At 33.3% G+C, this 21,878-nt stretch overlaps 1 protein-coding gene across 2 annotated transcripts in view; it reads right to left on the reverse strand.

Annotated features, from left to right (window-relative positions):
* Positions 1-20,893, reverse strand: part of LOC142335350 (uncharacterized) — a 32,696-nt gene extending 11,803 nt beyond the window's left edge. For both annotated transcript variants that reach the window (XR_012758865.1, XM_075383806.1), the window contains exons 1-3: positions 20,680-20,893; positions 16,390-16,475; positions 10,573-10,853 (exon numbers count right to left, since the gene is read on the reverse strand). Coding sequence is in view for 1 of the 2 variants with exons in the window: in XM_075383806.1 (XP_075239921.1) it covers positions 10,573-10,853; positions 16,390-16,475; positions 20,680-20,734 (422 nt within the window). In the remaining variant the exon portion in view is untranslated. The remainder of the gene's footprint in view (positions 1-10,572; positions 10,854-16,389; positions 16,476-20,679) is intronic.
* Between the last annotated feature and the right edge of the window lie 985 nt (positions 20,894-21,878).

Below are 21,878 nucleotides of genomic sequence, written 5' to 3' on the forward strand. Positions count from 1 at the left end.
TAGATTATCTTTGAATGAAATACATCTTTTCTCTCATGTTGGGTCATACCTGAAGGAAATTATTGACCTCCGTTGGAAGCTTTTGTGTTTAATGGCTGTTAATACTTTAAAAATAATTTTTCGAAAATTTTTCTTTGAACATTGACCAATCCTAATCTTTTTTCGTGAATTGTTAGCCCGTCTCAAAACTGACAGAATATTGTTTTCTACTGCAACCAAAATTAATCTTGTTAGCGGTTTTATCTTCTACCTATTTGTATAAAAACTTCAAACCACGAGATTTCACAATTTCTTTTAAATTTTCGGTTACCATTTCTTATTTTTGTTTTTTATATCTTGTCTCATTATCATATTATTGATAGTTCCCAATGGTTTTGGCAAGACATTCAACGGATCATAGATAAAGTTTTCAGAGAAGAGCTTACGATTTAAATTGCTTCGACACTTTCTTCTGCCATTTTTCTACTGAATTTTGGGTTTTTGCCTGTCTTTGTTGTTTTTTTAGTCAATAACTTGTTGTTAGTTCCTATGGATGAAATACGAATGGCAAACAAACGTGTTGTCCCATCGAGGCATAATTTATTGTGTTTAGTGGCTTCCGTTGAAAGCTATTGTATTTAATGGCGTTGATAGTACGAGTTCTCAAAAAAATCGTGGTTCTAATGTATTTGATCACATTTAATGATTTTTTGAAATTAGATTAATAAAAAAGAGAAATCCATTGATTTTATGATTTTTATAATGTCTTCGACACTTTTCTCGATCAATTTTTTTCGTGAATTTGCGGTTTTTGCCTGTTTTTGTTCTTTCGATAGCTGTAACTTGCTGACAGGTCTCATAAACTTTCTAACTGAGGATTGAATGAATGATGTTACTGGAATCAGTCAGTATATAGCGAACAGTCATGAAATTCATTATATACATTTTCAAATATTTTTCAAGCTTATCAGTTTTTGTCAAGCTTTTCGTCAAATTATGACTTATTGTCATAAATGAGAGTTCGAATCCAATTTTTGTATTTCAGAAAATAGTATATCTACTGATACTATTTGTCACTGATGCTTTGTTTGTTGGACAATATGCGTTTTCAAAAACTTTTAATGAGTGGCTAACTTTTGTGTTTCTTTTTCTCTTCTTTCTCTAACAATCGCGTAATAACAGATAAAGATGGTTTTCAAATGTGGCCCACGTAAACTTATTTAATCTCTCAGTATAAGTCCTATAAGTGAATTATTAGTAACAACAATTGAATTAAAAATACATAAAATTCAGATAATTGCTAATAATTTTAATGGTAGCAATAGTTTGTATTTTCCCAAATCGCTTGATATTTTTTGAGTTTTTCTTTAGTTCGTTTCTATGGCTTAGTTTAACCAAAGACAAGTCCTTCTGGTTTTGTTTTAACTTTCAGTATTTTATCAAGTATTATTTAGTTAAAAGCTAATGATTTTTAAGACCTTTGAAACTTCTTGGTTAAAAAACGTTGATTAATTTTTGAATTTCTTTTGATTTATTTTTTCGTTTTTTTGTCGACTTGCTACCTAATCTCATTAGGAAAACTTTCCATCTGCTGTTTAGTAAAGAAAAAAATTGTTTTTTTTGTTAAAGTTTTATCTGATTGCATTTTGACGTTGTTTACTAGGTGCTTTTACATTTAGAATTGAGTTTTTGCCGTTAATTTTTTTTAATTTTGCTTATTTTGTTTGTTTTTTTTTCGCGTAGTCTTTTTATCGGCAGATCTTTTTTTGTTATATCATCATTTGTTTGACAATTAAGTCAAAAATTAGATCAGCTCGGGTCGGAACATCATGTGCAAACTTTGTTTCTTCTCGTTTTAAACGGTGTCTTTCAGAATGCTTTAAGACATTTAGGTAGTTGTTGTTTGTGTGTGAGTTAATTTAATATTTTCTTGAAATTTAGATGTTTTAAACACTTATCAAAAATATAAAGCGTCCTTTATGACGCCTTTCAGTAATATAACACGCTATATCTCAAAATGACAAATTCTTTCAATCAAAATGTTGATTTGCTGTAAAATTATTTTATCGTAAGATCTGTAGAATAAAATTGTTTGATATACGAATGATTTAACATAAATTTAGAAAAAGTTGTGTTCTCGTAAACGTCAATGGCAAACGATAAAGAAAGTGCACACTCTGATAATTTACTGGAATGAACGGAGTTGCTAATTTTCTATTTGATCGGTTTTTGGCTTACGCTTGTTGAGATCCCCATTCCGCCCAGACACCATGTGCTTTGTTTCAAATTTATTAACAATTTTCTTCAAATATGGCGTCTTGTTTTACATTTTACTTTCTCAAAATTGTCGCTGGTGAAAACTACTGTGCAGTCTGCATAGAGTAAAGATGTGCTTTTTATTTTCTTTATGCAAAATTATAGATTTCTACAAACAATTGGTGGCCGAACTAACCCTTACAGCGCTCCAAAATTGATAGTTTTTTAAAAGTATATAATTTCACATATATTAATTCATTGAGATCTATCTTTTTCAGGCAATAGGTTTGACAGCACTGCACTTAGCTTGCTTCTGGAGCCAGGTTCACCTTTTAAAAATACGGGGTTTACTGGGAAAAACATAAAACAACTTTCTACGACACTTTTCAAATTTTTCATAAATGTATAAATGGAGTTGCAGTTTAGTTTGGAGATTCGCTTTCATTACCAGACTTTGAAAAGAAAATTTTAGAAAGTACTGGACTGAAAACAACAGACATTTTTTAAAGAAACGTATGGGGATGCTTCACATAGTGTCCGTAATTTAGTTACTGATACTTTGTTTTAAATCAATTTTCGATCGCATGACGTTATTGTTTCAGTCAGGAGTTTGCGCCAGCTGTAGATCCATTTTCAAAAAGTGTAAAATCTGAAATTCTACAATTTCCAATATTTTTTTCAGCACTACGTTTTTGCTGTTATTTCTGATGTTTTTTTAAAAGATGAATCGTATGGCATAATTTTACGCTTAGTTTTTACGATGAAATTGTCCTAAGAATTTTTCTGGAAACACATTTTTACATGATTTTCTATCTGAGTTTTTGCGGTCATTTTGAGCTCAATCTACCAGGTTTTCAGAATGTACTAGAGTACTAAGCAAATTTTTGTGCAGTTTTTCGAAAACTTTGTTACGGGAGATTGCGCTGCAGCCAATGCTAGTGAATTATTTATTTAATTCATCGGGATAATTTAAGATTTGCAACAATATTACTGTTTAGTCATTTTCCTTGCAAAATTTTTGTTCGAATTGAAAGAACCTTCAAAAATTTGTTCAACTGTTAGTGGAATTGCATGCTGATTTTGTGTGTTGGACACAGACGTCTAAACGGACGATAGGGTTTAACAACGAAAACATCCAATGTCTTTTATGCCGGTTTGCAAGTTGGATTTACTTTTTATAACTAATGAGAAATTGTTTCCTGAGAGCAATATTCTTGAATATAGCAATACTTTTACTAGCAATCAAAAAGTTAGCTTTGAAGTCTCTACATAGTATTTGTTTGTTTTTAGAATCATTTGCACTTCGTTCAAAAAATTTTTAAAAGCTTCGAAATTTTACACCACACAAACACATCTCCAAATAGGAGAACTTTTTATTTCTTTTAAACGTTATTGCTAGAGCGTAGCAATAGTGATTTTTTTATTTTTTCATTTCCACGAAATCTGAACTATTAATGTTGATCGTCTCTCAAAACTGCGTTTTTTTCTGATTAAGAGCTCGAATGATAGTCAAAAGAAACGCTAACTGAAAAGAACTTTTGACAAGTTGCGAAAAGCAACATATCCAATGAGTGATTAAACATTTCTTTATTGGAATAAATTTTGGTTTATTTTAGGCATCTGCTTTTAGGGTCCTAAATTAAATTTTAACATCTTGAGCAAAATTGTTTTATATTGAAAGTAAATTTTGTCTAGATACATTAGAGCTTAGAGAAATAATGAGGTTTAGTTGCTGCATCGGCTCACGAATCTGGTTTGTTTTTGTTTTGCAAAAGAGCTTTAAATGTGATAAAAAATATTTTTTTAAACTCTGAAACAATCGGTCAGAAAAAAAACAAGTCTTAGAAACCAAAAAAAAACTAGGAAAGAATTGTTATTAACAGATGACTTCCAGCTCTTGATAGTAATGTTTGTTTATGGAGATTGCAATTAAATAGCACCATATCTTTCACAGTTTTTATGCTTTCCCTTTTCATTTGCGTTCTTTGAAGCGGGGCAAAAGCGGCAGCCAGGAAAGGCAAGCGAAAACTAGTTTAACTTCAAAATAAATCTAATGTAGAAAGTAAAAAGAAACACAGACTGAAAAGAATATTGCCATTGAAATGATTTTTGGTTTTTTATCGCTCTCAACCAGCAGATAGAATTCATGCGCAGTTTACAAGATAATGATATGCTGTCTCTGTATCATGGTTTTGTAGGTTATGCTTGCTATTTCCACCGGAAGAATTTAGTTGAGATATTCTTTCTGCTAATGGTATTGTTTTTCTATTTCAGTTTTTCTGCTAGCGTTTCGAGTAAAATTATGTTTGTGATTAAAGGAAAACAAGGCGGCTCGGTAATGTGGAATCGCACATAAGGTTCCGAACCCGCTCATCCATAATTTGGCATAATTGTCTACCAAATGAGGAACAGATAGAAAAACACAAAAAATTCAAGTATTTTAAAAAAAAAACTGATGTATGAAGGAAAAGTTAGCCTCCAAATAAAAAAACTCAATGGAGTAAAAACTACTGCATTAGATTGATGAGATATGCCGATATTAAGAAAGCGAGCGAAGACGAACGGCAAAATCAAACAACATTAACAAACTTTAATTACATAAAAAAAATTTATCTCCATTTTAAAAAACAAAACTTAATAACAAAGTCAAAATAGCGTCAGATAAAACTGAAAATAAACCATTTAACTTTTAATTCAACAGAAAAAATGGTTATTCACCAGTTCATAATAAAGCTTGGTATCAAATAGACAAAAAAGAACAGGAACTTTAAAGTTAGAAAATTCGCTGAATTTTTAAAAAAGAAACAATTAACTTCAAAGTAATGAGGAATCAACTAAAATATCTCATAAGTTTACAATTACCAACGCTTCTTTAGAGGGAGTTTAGAACTCTTGGTATTCAATTTTTTATGCAGTTACAAAAAGAACAACAAATAGACAACAAATTAAAAGTCAATTAAAACTTGCCAGAAAATGCTTTGGAAGCCGTAAAGACTTACTTTGGCCCCCAAAATACGTTCGATTGCACTTTCGTCGAACACCGATAATTTACTATGTGGCCGCTCATTGATGGATGTAAGCAACAATTAGACAAAAAAGAAAAAAAAGCAAAATTATGTAATAATTGTTTTTTTTCGAAAAAATTTATTTCCAAAGACATGAAAGCCATTAATTACAAAATGAAAAAGTTGAATAGGTTGATACATTCTTCCAAAGGAAGCCTTTGAAACCTGCAATTATCCAGAATATGTCTTACGTCTACAAAAAGAAGGTCAAATATGACAAAAATCAAAAATTCATTTGATTTTTTTTTGTGAAAAACCCGTGTGGAAGCCAGTAAAGTCATAATGAGTTCTCTTAAAACATTAGATTTTGTGACTCCAATCTTTTTTGACACCTTCGCTTGAAATGTTTTATGTGACCTCTCATTAATGAAATTAGGTAACAATTAGACCAAAAAGAAAAAAAAGCAAGATTATATAAAACTTGTTTTTATCGAAAAAAATTTATTTCCAAAGACATGAAAGCCATTAATTACAAAATGAAAAAAATGAATAGGTTCGTTTATTCTTCCAAAGTAAGCCCTCGAGACCTGCAATTATCCAGAACATGTATTACGTCTACAAAAAGCACGTCAAATTTGACAAAAGTCAAAAATTAATTTACTTTTTTTGAGAAAAACCCGTGTCGAAGCCAGTAAATTCATAACGAATTCTTTAAAAACATTAGATTTTGTGACACCAATTCCTTTTGACACCTTCCTTTGACAAAAATAATGTCATCGTTAACCTTTAATTAACGAGACCAGGTAACAAACAGACAATAAAAGGAATAAAATTACGAAGTTGAATTTTTTTTTTCATTTTGGAAAACAATTGTTTACAAAGTCAAGTAAGCCAATATCTGTCTTCTATTATCAGAACATCGGCTCATCTACTCTTCCAGGAAAAGCCAATCAAATTGAGTCATTGTACAGGAAATTAAATACGACTAAAAAGACAAAGTAAAGACGACAGTTAAAGACAAAATTAAAAATTTCAATTAAATTCCTCGAGAAAGTATTGTCGAAGCGGTAAAGAGCCACAATATATATCTTTAAGGATTAAAATATTATCAATAGTGCGTTATTTTGAACGCGAAAAATGTGATATATGAACTGACAACAACGTGATATTTTGACAAAATTAGAAACCATGAAAAATGGGCAAATTCCTGAAAAATAAAAAAAATTGTGAAATCTAGTAGTATCAAAGCCAGAACACCATTACTTAAGGCGTAAAACCGCAATAAAGACTAAAATTGATTCTAGCAGAAAGAAGGAGCACTCTTTGATTGCTGACACTAAGCTACAAGTTGACCAAAATAAGAGGAAAATGGAGGCAAAATCTATAAGAAATTTTTTGATTGAAAATCAAATATTTTAAAAGTCGAAAGGACCATAAGCTTTCAAGCAATCAACTAGATAAATTAATTTCAAGCTAATTAGGAAGCCAATAGGACCTAACACTAGTGATCTTTAAATTGAAATCTTCTGTTATTTAATTAATATAAAAAAGATCGAATTTTTTAAATAAAAAACCGACTGATGACAATCCGAATTATTTTTGGATTGTAACGGTTCAAGATTGGTACAGAACTAGTAATGCTAATGTTGATTTCCATTAGGAAAATTTAAATGTTGGAACGTCATTGATTGAGATATTTTGTTTGTTAAATTCAAAAGTAAATGCTGCGTTTTTGAAAATCAACGAATAAAGTTAGCAGAAAACGGCAAAGTTTTATTTACAGAGCACCCTCAACGGAAGGGAAGTTGAAGTGGAATTAGCCCCCTTTTTAGTCTACAAAAATTGTGTTAGGGGTGTTTGGGTGTGCACTTCCTGCAAATTTAATCAGAGTGGACTAAAGAAATTTATTTCGTGCTATTTTTGATGAAAAAGTCTGAATTTTTAGCCGGAATTTGTGACAATAAATTTCAATGAAATTAGCCGACAATATATTTTGTCTTTAAACGTAATATCAAGAACATTTTCATGAAAAATTTTATTGAATTTTATTAAAATTGGCGAAATTCCGTAAAAAGTTGAATGAAATCAACGGAATTCACTCTATTTTCTCGAAAGGTTAAACCTCGATATCTCCCTGTCAAAAACGAAAATCAAAAAAAACTTTTTAATTCCAAATTCTACGCTGGACAAGCTTTCTAACGATACCAGTCTCAACTCTCTACGATGAATATATCGATCGGCCAAAATTGACTGAACAAAAAAAAACCCAGTTGAGTATATAGTTCCTCCCCCCCTCAAGAGGGGTCGGAACAAAAATATTGCTTATCATAGAATACATTTGCAATCCATTTTTTGTAATTGGTAATATATGGGCACGCTTTGACGTTCCTATAAAAAATAATTTTTCGAAATCACAACTTCGAAATCACGAGTTTAGATAATCACACTATCAATCTTTCTTGCATCGAAACGCGGGTAAAGACTACAATGGAATCTTTTGTGATGTTTTTTTCTTTCGTTGTGAAGTTATCTAGTTGTGTTCGCTGTATCGCAGTAATTTTCTGAAATTTCTCCATCTCAAACAATTGCACCTACCTCATCTTCTCTTCAATTTTTAATTAATAGACGTAATGAGCCTTATATTTCATCTTAACATCCATTATTAGTATCATTGGATCCACCAAATGCTGTCAAATTTCTGAGATTTTCTAAGTTTCAAATGAAACGTTGTAACGAATAGAAAACAACTGAAACCATTTGTGCTACAAAATCAATAGTGAAGCTCAATTGCAGCAACAAAGAATTTAAGACCTTTTCTCTGAAAGTCAGCTGTTTTCAAAGCTGTTTGTACCGTTTCTCCTCCTAACTTTTTGTTATTCGGATAGAGCTAAAATTTTTTCACTGTTAAACCTCTCAACAGTTTTAATTTGTGTTTCGATTTATATCTGCAAGAATTAAACAAAAGCATCTGTAAAAAAAGTTTTCTCTGTAATCAAAGGAAACCACTTTAAACATAACCGACTAACGTCTAAAAGAAGAATCGCTCTCACAGGACTATTGGGAGCTCGACTCTATCTCGTGGGATTCAGTAGGAGCTCACAAAATTCACTAAGGTGGCCTTCAAACCATTAGAGGTTAACACACAACAGTATAAGCAATAATAAACTTAAATTACTAAAAGTTACACCAATTTCGGGGTATTTCTCGTATGAAAGTTAGTACTAAACTGCCGCCTCTTGAGTACAGCTGCTGACACCTGTGATTGAGAAGAAAATTTACATATCTAAATTTACGCAAAACGAAAGAGACAAGGGCGTAAAATTGACTCGAAAAGTCAAAGCGATCGAACGAAAAAATTTGCATAAAAAGACATGCAAAACGAAAGAGTCAAGGGCGTAAAATTCACTCAAAAAATCAAAACGATCGAACGAAAAAATTTGCATAAAAAGACATGCAAAACGAAAGAGTCAAGGGCGTAAAATTCACTCGAAAAGTCAAAACGATCGAACGAAAAAATTTGCATAAAAAGACATGCAAAACGAAAGAGTCAAGGGCGTAAAATTGACTCGAAAAGTCAAAACGATCAAACGAAAAAATTTGGATAAAAAGACATGCAAAACGAAAGAGTCAAGGGCGTAAAATTCACTCGAAAACTCAAAACGATCGAACGAAAAAATTTGCATAAAAAGACATGCAAAACGAAAGAGTCAAGGGCGTAAAATTCACTCGAAAAATCAAAACGATCGAACGAAAAAATTTGCATAAAAAGACATGCAAAACGAAAGAGTCAAGGGCGTAAAATTCACTCGAAAAGTCGAAACGATCGAACGAGAAAATTTGCATAAAAAGACATGTAAAATGAAAGAGTCAAGGGCGTAAAATTCACTCTAAAAGTCAAAACGATCGAACGAAAAAATTTGCATAAAAAGACATGCAAAACGAAAGAGACAAGAGCGTAAAATTCACTCGAAAAGTCAAAACAATCAAACGAAAAAATTTGCATAAAAAGACATGCAAAACGAAAGAGTCAAGGGCGTAAAATTCACTCGAAAAGTCAAAACGATCGAACGAAAAAATTTGCATGAAAAGACATGCAAAACGAAAGAGTCAAGGGCGTAAAATTCACTCGAAAAGTCAAAACGATCGAACGAAAAAATTTGCATAAAAAGACATGCAAAACGAAAGAGTCAAGGACGTAAAATTCACTCAAAAAGTCAAAACGATCGAACGAAAAAATTTGCATAAAAAGACATGCAAAACGAAAGAGTCAACAGCGTAAAATTCACTCGAAAAGTCAAAACGATCGAACGAAAAAATTTGCATAAAAAGACATGCAAAACGAAAGAGTCAAGGGCGTAAAATTCACTCGAAAAGTCAAAACGATCGAACGAAAAAATTTGCATAAAATGACATGCAAAACGAAAGAGTCAAGGGCGTAAAATTAACTCGAAAAGTCAAAGCGATCGAACGAAAAGATTTGCATAAAAAGACATGCAAAACGAAAGAGTCAAGGGCGCAAAATTCACTCTAAAAGTCAAAACAATCGAACGAAAAAATTTGCATAGAAAGACATGCAAAACGAAAGAGTCAAGAGCGTAAAATTCAATCGAAAAATCAAAACGATCGAACGAAAAAATTTGCATAACAAGAAATGCAAAACGAAAGAACCAAGGGCGTAAAATTCACTCGAAAAGTCAAAACGATCGAACGAAAAGATTTGCATAAAAAGACATGCAAAACGAAAGAGTCAAGGGCGCAAAATTCACTCTAAAAGTCAAAACAATCGAACGAAAAAATTTGCATAGAAAGACATGCAAAACGAAAGAGTCAAGAGCGTAAAATTCAATCGAAAAGTCAAAACGATCGAACGAAAAAATTTGCATAAAAAGACATGCAAAACGAAAGAGTCAAGGGCGTAAAATTCACTCGAAAAGCCAAAACGATCGAACGAAAAAATTTGCATAAAAAGACCAACAGGTTTAAAGTAATTGCTTCAGACTTCATTCGAGAGAACTTAAACAGGAAGTCTTCGTGTTTTAAAAGGAAAACAAAAAGCAATTTTTGTGAGCATGTCACTTAATTGCGCTCCTTTTGTTTGTCATCATGAATTCATTGCAAGCCCATTTAATACATAGATCTTTGATACATTTTTTTCTGGTACTAGAAAGCCATCTTTTAATACCATAAGTTCATTCATGCTGATAATGATGCTTTTGATTCATAAACCTTAAACTCAGAGTTGTATAATGATTTTAACTTTCTTGAACGCTAATGTTAAGTTAACTAATTTACTTCTTGGAATCTTTGCAACAAACAATCAGCTAAGGACTACCTGAACTCTGGCAGTCTATCCCGCCTAACTTCAATCCACATGAGTCTGATGAGAGTGTAGATGCACATTGCAACCCATGCAGACGCGTGAATGACCATAGTCTGGGGCACTGCAGGGTTGCCCGGACACATGTCAATGAAGGCTGCTCCAAGTGACAATACTGAGATACAGAAACAGAGCCAGAGGCCTGCAATTAATCCGAAAATGACTGTGATTTTGGTTGGGAACAGAATGATAGACTTGATGAGGTCGCAGCATTTTGTAACAGTTGTCTTCTCTACCTGAAATGAAAAATTTGAGACCCTATTTTAGATCACATTTCTCTCTTCTCCTCTCTCTTCTCTCTTGATGTCCCCGATCTATGAGGTGTCTATGGCTAGACGGACATGGGTAGCGGACAGGGGTTTTCCCATGGAGTCTGTCTGCTGATGATTACAAAAAGATCTTGATTGCTTCAAAACGTTGTCAAAAATTCTCAAAATTGCCATGATTTGTTCACTGGCTATAGAGAAAAACAGTATAATTGTATAAAGAGAACAATAAAATTTGATGTTTCGCCTTTTCCTCTCTCGTTCTTTGGGTGCAATGAAAAAATGTTAGTTGGCTGGAAAACCATTTTTAAAATGTTGTAAAAAATTTCCCATCTCAAGTAACAGAAAAATTTGTGTTCGAACGATAACAGTCTACCACCAGGCAGGTTAGAGCTCAATAGCATAGGCCACATATTTTTGTAGATATGACTTCGGTATTAAAGAATTGCTGGGCGGTAATAGCAATAAAAAGACCATCTAACCGTCCATAAAAATTGTTGAAATTTTTTGAGAACTTTGAGAAGACACAATAGAAATATAATGGATTTTTCGTGCTCTTGATGATACATTATTCCTAACCCAAATAAGCCATTTTTGATACTTGCTTTAAGAATTTCAACCTGACTGCTAGATCGTTTTCCTTCACATTTCGCACAAAAGTTTGAAAAATTTTTAGGAAAATTTAGTGGATACGGTAATATTTTGCGATAAATTCAAATTGCACAAAAAATTTTAAAGATGTTATTAGAAATTTTTTCTTGTTAATAACTCTTGTTGTTTCTTTTTTATTTGAAACACAAACAAATCTTCATTACAGCATGCGATTGACAATTAAAGCAAACGACATCTTTTTGTTCAATATATATTTTCCCCTCTAGTTACCTATGTACCTATGTACCTATAAAACAAAAACCAGTATCAATATATAGTGAAGACTATAATAATCACAACTATTTTTTCGTAAAACTGTGTCTTCTTTACTAAGCCATTGTCTCTCTGAACATTTTAATATTTGTTTGTGTGAAGGAGTTTCTCCAAATTCTCTACAGATAGCGACAGTAGTCCCTTACATAAATCGGGAGATAGGTCAGATCTCAACATTTTTCATCTCACTGTTACCAAAGCTTGAAAATGGTAGAAAATTGTTCTCAATCACATAATTTCGTCAAAATTTTTTAAAAAATTTTTAATCGAAAGCAATTTGGCTTCCCGAAAAGAAGACGAGCAGTTGATGCAGTGAGCAGACTGCTAGAAAAATAATAGATTGTCAATGTACTCAAGATTGAAAAAAACTTAAAACAAGCAGCAAAAAATTGCTCGAATGGCAGTTAGTACTTCTCGGATATAATTAGTAGGTATTTGAGACCTAACTCAGAGACTTAATTGTTCCGACCCCACTTGTGAGGGGAGGAACTATATACTCAAATGGGTTTTTTTGTTCAGACAATTTTGGCCGATCGATATATTCATTTTAGAGAAATGGGAGTGGTATCATTAAAAAACTCGTCCAGCGTAGAAATGGGAACTAAAAAGGTTTTTATGAATTTCATTTGGGGAGGAGTTATCGAGGATTGAAAATTTGTGTGAACAACGGGATATTTGGCATGATTTTGTTCAATTTCAATACAATTTTCTTCAAAATTAAGATCATTTTATAAAATTATTAATTCAAAACTCCATTTCACGCCACAAAATGAATCAATTTTGAGTTTTAATAGGCGAACGAAAGGCGGTAGAAAGACTATTTCTGGTCTAATAGGGATGTGTACTATCAAAAAATTCGAATTCTATTTGAGAGTTGTTTTTTTTTTAGAACTTTTCATTTTTTTGTTTTCTCAAGTCACTCAGAGACTAGTCACTTTTCATATCGAGGTTCCGTTAATGACAACCTGACTTACAGTCAAATGAAGCCCAATTAACAAAAATTCGTTTTCAAGGAATCACTTGTGTTTTTTTTTTGGTTTCGACTCTGAGTTTTCGTATTTTTAAATGAAATTTTTATTTTCTTTTTGAGGTTTTACTTTTGAGGTTCTGTGTTGGGATTCCTATGGCATAAGGTGCAATAAGTCTCAAAATGAGCACTATTCGAACCTGTCTAGAGCTTTGAGCGGACAGCTAACGGCTGCTAAGACTTTAAAACTGCTCATTCGAGATTTTTTTGTAACATTAACTGACCAAAAGATTGTTTTCGTGAAATGTAATTCAATCTCAGCACTGAGAGAACACCTCTCCTTTCAACTGCAAACAAAATAAATTTGTTTATCTTCTTACTGTTTGTTATATGACTTCAATGCCACAAGATTCCGAAATTAAAAAAATTTTTTTGTTATTTTCGTAATATTGGTTCCTCTTGAATTCTTACCACATTATCCTGATCTATATATCTCCCCTTGGCTTAGGGAATTTTTCAATGGAACATGGATAAAGTTTTCAGAGAAAAGCTTATGGTTTAAATGGCTTCGACACTTTCTTCTCGCACTTTTCTCTCTAATTTTTTGTTTTTGCCAGTATTTGTTGTTGTTTCCATAGTTTCCATAGTTGTTTCCAAGATTTATTGTTATATCTTACTGATTAACTATGTTTGACAAATATTCTCGTCCTCCAGTCAAGTCATAACTGACCGTATTTATTGACTTCCGTTGAAAGCTATTGAATTTAATGGCTGTTGAGAATTTAAAAATGGTATTTTGAGAAATTTATTTAACATCAACTGATCTTAAGCTTGAATTGTATGTGAATCCTAACTCGTTATCCTAATATTGATAGTTGCATTGATTTAGAGAAGACTTCCAATGGATCATACATAAAGTTTTCACAGAAAAGTTTATGGTTTAAATGGCTTCGACACTTTCTTACACTTTTCTACCTAATTTTTGGACTTCTGCATGTGTTTGTTGTTGTTGTTTTCATAGTCAAAGACTTATCGTAAAGCCCTATTGATGAATTGCGAATGACAAAAATTTTTTGATGTCTTATTGAGACGTAACTTAGAGTATTTGTTAGCTTCCTTTGAGATCTATTAAAGTTAATGGCGTTGAGACTACAGGTTTGCTCTAAAACTTCGTGGTTTTAATGTATTTGTTCGTGTTTATTGATTAATTAGAGTCAATTTATCAAAGTGAAGTATATCATTGTCGTTAAAAAACCAATTGAAAGTAGAAAAGTTTTTGCCTGTTTTTTTTCATTCTATAGGTAGCCGTAAATTGCTGACCGGTCTCAGAGGCTTATAATTGAGGGTTGATTGAAAGATTTTACCCGAAGCATTCGGTTTATAGCGAATAATCTTAATGTATACTAGGTTAGGATATTATACATTTCTTTAATTTTTCAGGAGTTTTCAATTTTTTCAGTTTGTTGTTCTTTTCGTCAAATTGTAACTTATTCTCATCGTTGAGAGTGTTTGTGTTTCTTTTTCTCTTCCTTTAGCACAATCGCGTAATAACAGATCCTAATGATTTTTAAATTTGGCCCGATTGAACCTATTTATTCATTCAGTATAATTTTAGTTGAATTAAAATATATAGAAATTGAATTGAAATACATAATGTTCAGAAAAGAGCTAATGATTTTAATGGCTTCACTAATTTGTGTTTTCGCAATGTTTGTAATTTGATGTTCGGAAATTTTTGAGCTTTTCCACATCTTTAGTCCCGAAAGATTTTACCCGAAGCATTCGGTTTATAGCGAATAATCTTAATGTATAATAGGTTAGGATATTATACATTTCTTTGATTTTTCAGGAGTTCTCAATTTTTTCGGTTTGTTGTTCTTTTCGTCAAATTGTAACTTATTCTCATCATTGAGAGCTCCTCTACAATTCCTTACATTTTAAAAATTAACAAGTTTACTGATATCATGACGTAACTGATGTTTTGTTTTTTGAACAATTTGCGTTTTCATAAAGTTATGTGAGTGGTATGTTTGTGTTTCTTTTTCTCTTCCCTTAGCACAATCGCGTAATAACAGATCCCAATGATTTGTAAATTTGGCCCGATTGAACCTATTTATTCATTCAGTATAATTTTAATTGAATTAAAATATATAGAAATTGAATTGAAATACATATTGTTCAGAAAAGAGCTAATGATTTTAATGGCTTCACTAATTTGTTTTTTCGCAATGTTTGTAATTTGTTGTTCTGAATTTTTTGAGCTTTTCTACATCTTTAGTCCTCTCCTATGGCTAAATCTAACCAATATGGGTCCTAATAGTTTCATTTTTACTTTTCAGTAATTTCATCACGATTTATTTTGTTAAAGCTAATGATTTTCAATGATTTTGAAGACTTCTGAAATTATTTGGTTTTACAAATGTTGGTTGATTTTTCAATTTTGCCTCATTATTTCTTCTGTTTGTTGACTTGTTACCTACTCTCATTAAGAAAAATCCCATCTGCTGTTTTATTTAGGAAAAAGTAAAACTATGTTGTTAGTGTTTTGGCTGATTGTAATTTGAAGTTTTTACTAGGTTCTTGTTAGATATTGAGTTTTTTTTGTTTTTGCTTTTTTTTTTGCTTTTTTGTTGTTGTTGTTTTTTTTCATAGTCTTTTTAATGGAAGATCTCGTTGTAATGAGGCATGGCATTATTTAATTCAATTAATAATTTGGTTGAGTATTGATTTTTTTAAAATCTCAAAAATCTATTTTTAATTATCTCTTTGTCAAAAATGTAAGACAAAATACAAATAAGTCAAAATGTAGATGAGTGCGGGTCGGAACATCATGTGCGAACGCACATTAACGAGCCTCCTTGTTGTTCTTGAGCCTTGATATGGGTACTGTCAAATGTCGTTGTTGTTAGATACTGTGACCAAGGAGCGTGGTGGTGTGCCCGTCTCGAGGGTCAGTGTCATTCAACTCAAAAACTATGATAAGCGTTGAATGCAGCAAAATCACATAAATTCACCGGTTAACAATGTGGTGAAATTGCATAATTTTACCCCATTCACCGCATTTCACCGCAAATTTATTTCTGAAATTTGCGGTGAAAAAAAAACTTTTCACCGCTTATCTTACCTATTTTTTCCGATTTTTTCTCGACCCGGGTGCAAAAATGTGACGTTGAGTGTGGAGAGCATAATGACACACTCTTGCTCAAAAACAGGCATGAACAAATGTGACGGATATTTCCAAATTTGAAGCAAATTTGAACTAAATTCGTTTTCTGTTGCAAATGTCGTCACATGGTTATAACCCTAATGTCGTGCGTGCGTTCATCTGGGTCTGAACATATCGATTTTCCGTCTGGGGCCTCAACCTAGTATATTATATCCTAATTGCCCAAATTTGTGTGTCCTGATAGTTGTCCGAAGAATTGACATAGTTTTTACATGACAGTTTTTTATCTGATTTGAGACAGACACGTAACTGTCAGGACACACAGGAATTAAAAAACGGATCCAGCATTTAGTTGCCACGCCCTAATATATCTTAAATTTCAGTCAAGGCAACAATATTTTGTTAAATAAGAAGGGTGTATCGGGTTCTAAATAATCAGATTGAATGACCTGATCTGTGATGATGATATTGGAGACAAATGGGTCTTCGTCGAAGTGATTGGACAGTGGCTGATACTCAGAGCACACAGACTCGTCTGTAACAAATAAGCATACCAACTATGAAAAGAACATTCTTCATTTAAGGTTATTAACGAGGGCTAAACTATAATCAACTTTCGCCATCATTTTTGTATTCTACGGGAGTTTAATCGTTTATTAGGTGATTCGCAAAGATCAAAAATCAGAGTTTTGTTTAGTGGGACTTTTTTGGACATGGACTGTTGTCCTTTTTTATTTCAACACGCAGTTCGACCTTTCCAGGATGATCCAATTCGAAATTTTTGCACGCTTCAAATATTAAAAGAGTAAACCAAGACTGTGCAATAAGAATTTCCCATTGTTAAAAATTCGCTTTGTCTAATTGAAACTCTTACATGCAAGATTTAGAACACCAAGTCTCTGCAGTGTTAGACTTTAGTGCGGCAGATTCTCTCCTATACAGTACTCTTGCAAAGTAATGATTGAGGCAAGGTTACGTGAATCCACTGAAGCAGCTTCCAAATTCCTACTTATATCTCAAAACGCTACACAATTCTCGAAGGTTGCCAGATTTTCCCAGCGACTTCATCAAAGCCACGCAACGTAGCTTCCGCCGAAACGTTCTGTAAAAATAAACTTCATCCTTGTTTCTTGAATTGAGGATATTTGCCATTGTAGAATATGCTAGTTTAAGACACCCAGTTCAGACATTTTGAGAGCAAATTTAGTTTTGAATCGACTTTGGTAATTTGACCGGAATTAGAATTTGAATATGAGGTGCAGAAAATAATTTCAACAGATAGGTGCACCGAATTGATTTTCTGAAAATAGCGTGAAGCAGACTTATCCCCTAAGGTGAATTTATTTTAGATGTACTAAATCGAAATTTTGAGAGAACGTTCTTACAGCATTTAATTCTTCGTGGAAGGTTTTTGGATTCTGTCTGCGAGCCGGTCAGAAATTTTAACTTGTAAAAGGACCTGAAAATAGCAGATAGACATTTGAAAATAGACCTGAAAATAGATAGAAAATTCAACTTTTACGGAAATTTGAGTGTTTGGTTTTTCGTCCGTGTTGAACTGCACAAAATAATTGAAGAAGTGTGAATCAAAATTTATTTTCATTTTTGGGTTTTATTGAGTTGATGAATTTTGTTTTTGAGAGTGGTTGATTAAAGCAATCAACACCAAGGTGGACAATCAACACCACGGTTGATTAAAGCAATCAACACCACTGATCAATTGACAGCGGAATTGGACCTTTTATCTTTTCAAAGTAAACTTTAATGTACGTAGAGATGAAATGTAGTTTTTGCGATAAAATGAAGTGGATTTCTTTACATGAAAGTTCAGAGCTCTTTCAATTAGGTTAAGTTGATGTTTCAAAAACAGCTTAGATTAGTCAATTGATGTAGCATAATTTGGCAGTTATTTTTTGCTTAGTAAACAATAAAGCCTTATTTTGGAATTGGATCATTTCAAATGCACTATGTAAGGGCTACTTCGATTAAAGTTTGTTTGTGCAAGATAAGAACATGTCGGTTATGTGTAATTAGGAACGGAGGAGAAAACAGAGAAGAGAAAAGAGATGCAATCGAGGACATGAGAGAGAACAAAAGACAACGTGAAAATTGGATTCATGGAAAGACGAGTTAGATATGTGACAAGACTTTTAATTATGCAAGCCTAGTTGCGATTTAAGTGCAGCATGTTATTTGAGTCAATATTGGTAAATACTATTAATAAGATGTTTACTAGTCGCCATAACGCCAGACAGAGCAAGAGAACAAATCAAATTATTATAAAAAAGAAAACGAAAACGAAGTGGAGTAACAAATCTTTACTCTTGAAAAGCGTTCAAAAATGGAACAAATTGCCCTCTTCAATAAGAACTTTTAACAGTAAAACTTGCTTTAAAAATGTTTTAACCGAGTTTTTGTTCGATCAACACAGGAAAGTACCCGTTAATAGACAAATAGGAGCCTTCAAATCCTATTTTTACCTATAAAAACGAACAGCCACAATTTGAAGATTACTATATTAATAACAATGCTGATTAAGTTATTTAACATTTTAGAGCATGTAGATATCTAACCTTAGGGTTATAGTCTGAGTAATTTACATGTTTCAAAAAAAAATTTTTTGAATTTTTCTTTTTATGATATTGCAGAAAAAAAATTTTTCTGCGATTTCGTTTGCAAGTTTTTGGACTACTTGCCTAATCCCGAATAATTCTGAATAATTTTGAGATGAGGTTATCTTGAACTGCGTACAAGAGTGCTAGAGGGAAAACAGAGTAGAAAAGTAGCGCGTCTTTACTTATGAATTTGCTTTGCGCTTGTTACACTATTTCGTTTCGGATCTTTTCCGTTTGTGCCCCCCCCAGCTTAGTGGGTGCATATTATTTGCACCCCCAGACGAATGTTCAAAACTTTTACATAATGATTCACTATGTAATGATAGGAACTCTGTTACTGGGAGGAACATAACGCACTGGGGGGGCACAAACAGAAGAGATCCTTGGTTTATTATACTTGAGTGTTCTTCAGTTTGACAAGCGTCTCCGTAATGTGAGCATAAAATAGCAAGAAGAGAGCCAGATTATCTTAATAAAAAGACGACCAAATTAAAAGCGGACCATTGGCGTGACCGGTCAATTGGCCGACATACAAATTAGCCGACACACCTTTTAGCCGACACTTGAGCAAATATAACTACTTGAAAACCACCGTTCACAATAATTACCCGCGCATTGAGTGGTAAAAGTAGCGTCCCTTAGTTGTAAAACAAACATTAATTGGCTATTACTGCTAGCTAATTTGGCCATGCCTCAGCGGCCCGTGGGACTTGATATGAATCTATCACAACTGAACAAATTTTTACGGCCGAACATAATTAGGTAGACGCTTCTAATAACACTATTTAAATCAGTTTCGTTTTCGGTCTTTTTCACGTCTTGATGAAATTTGTCGGCCAATTGGCGTGTCTTCTAATTTGTGTGTCGGCTAATACCCCTAGCCCCGACCATTAGAACTCAATAAAACTATAAAATTTGAAGAAGATGATTTAACGTATCAACTGAGTTTTAAAAAGAATTCGCGTCTTCCTCATTATAGCCCCCACGAAATCACAGCCCCCTTAATGTATAGTTACCATGATGGGGGGCTATAGGTTATTTGACCTGTAAGTTGGGGAGTTTTGGCCCCATAGCGGTATCTTAATCATGATTTGGGAGCTACAGATTAAATGATTAATGAAATGGGAGGGGGTTGTAATAAGGAACGCCCAGATTTATTTCCAAAATTTGCAGATCTGCAAAACGGAAAAGATCCGAAAATTTACATAATACCATACCATACGTGATTTGTACCTGAGGAGTGCATAACTTACTAGGGAGCTAATCTTGGATTTTATCGTGACTTTTCTTGAAATATACAATTTCAAATATATAAGTCTGGCACAAAAATATATTAAATAATTTTCAAATAAAAATATATATAATATTCAAATATATAATATAATTTCATGGGGGCTATAATGGGAAAGACTCAGCTACCATCTGTGAGAAATCCAGCTGTACTTTGGGGCTATATATAAGAAAACTTTTATCCCCCGCTACCAATACGTTATTAACCCCTCAATAAACTCGCATTATAGCCCCCACTGCTTGTGGTTATATAACCTAAACCCCTTCCGATTACCGCGAATATACCAAAATGGGATCTTTTCCGTTTGTGCCCCCCAGTACGTTATGCGCCCCCAGTTACAGAGCACGTGCCATTACATAGTATACATAGTATACGTACCCAAGCTGGGGGGGGGGGGGGACACAAACGGAAAATTTCCCCAAAATGAAGTGGGACAATAATGGGAAAGATCTCCAGCACCAAACTCCAAGTCTAAATCAGTAATAGGAAATAGGCAAGTCTAAATGCAAGTCTTATATCGTTTTTCAATACTGATAATTCTTGAGTCTTTCCCATTATAGCCCCCCCCCGCCTAGTGGTCAGATAACCTATAGCCTCCTCATCATGGTAAACATACCATAATGGGGGGTTATAATTTCGTGAGAAGGGGGCTAAGATGGGAAAGATCCCATGTCTTAATACAAGTTTGGCAAGTCTTGGCCAAGGCATGGGCAACACTTGCACGTTGATTAGTAAGTATGATGATATCTCTGAATCAGTACTGATACGTAGACTTGCCGTTAGAATTGCCCAGTACTGATATTGACTTGGCGTTTGGTACGGGCCGAACTCACTTTCGGTGTTGTCGTTATCATCCTCGTCGACACCAATAGGCGAGTAGTAATCCATATTCTTGCTAGAACAATGATCTGCCACGATACTCACATGCACAGAACCAACAGCTGAAACCAATAGGAATTTTGTATAATAACTCCTCTCTTTGAGACGAAGGTAAACAACACAAACAAAGTATGCGCTATACAATTTGCAGTCGAAGTCTATTGACAGACAATTATTTACAAATTACACGTGCGATAAGTTTTTTATTATTGCACGTGAGTCTTTTTAATTTCAGAAGGCATTTAATACAAAAGTCAAACCTAAGCTGATCACGACATTTTTCTAAAGAATTATCCACTCCCTTTTTTCACGAATAGTGCATTCCCAGTGAACTGAAGCTTGATAAGAAACATAGGATCTTTTCCGTTTGTGCCCCCCTCCCCCCAGCTTAGTGGGCGCATATTATTTGCACCCCCAGACGCACGTGCTATATTTTTACATAGTGATTTACTATGTAATGGCACGTGCTCTGTAAATGGGGGGCGCAGAACGTACTGGGGGGGGGGGGGCGCAAACGGAAAAGATTGGAAACATACTAAATAATGCTAAAACTTGCAAGATCTTGACATGATACTTGCCAAGAAAATATCAAGATTTGCACGAACTTGCAAGGTGTTTGGGTATCAAGAAACAAGATCTTGGCAAGGTAACCAAGAAAAATTAACCTTCACATGGCAAGATATACCAAGTTGTAAAAATTAAAAAGCACCTCTAGGCATAATTCATATGGGTTAAGCAAAAGTTATCAAGATCAAAAATTATCAAGAACTGTCGGAAAATACAGCTCCCGTTAGTTTTCAACCAACAATTGAGCCTACTTTTTGCAGTATATTGTAATTCTTAAAGGGGTGCAAGCTCGGTATGTACAAAGTACACACCTTACACAGGAAAGCCAACTATTTTATCTATAAAATATTCAAAACGTTGAGGTTTGTGTTTTAATAAGACTTTTTTTGGGGGCTATATACATCGAGCAGCGATCAGGAAAAAAATAAAGTAAAATTAAGGATCGTTAAGATTTTGTCAAGAGCTGTCTAGAATTTTTCTTGGTTTATCTTGATAAGATCTTAACGAGATCTTATCAAGATTTACCATGAAATGATGGTGTTTCAAGTTTTTGGCTAGATGTTTCAATTTTTGGGGGAGATGTCAA

Source organism: Convolutriloba macropyga, chromosome 2 (assembly GCF_964194025.1).
Source record: "Convolutriloba macropyga chromosome 2, txConMacr16.3, whole genome shotgun sequence".
NCBI classification, from domain to species: domain Eukaryota; kingdom Metazoa; phylum Xenacoelomorpha; order Acoela; family Convolutidae; genus Convolutriloba; species Convolutriloba macropyga.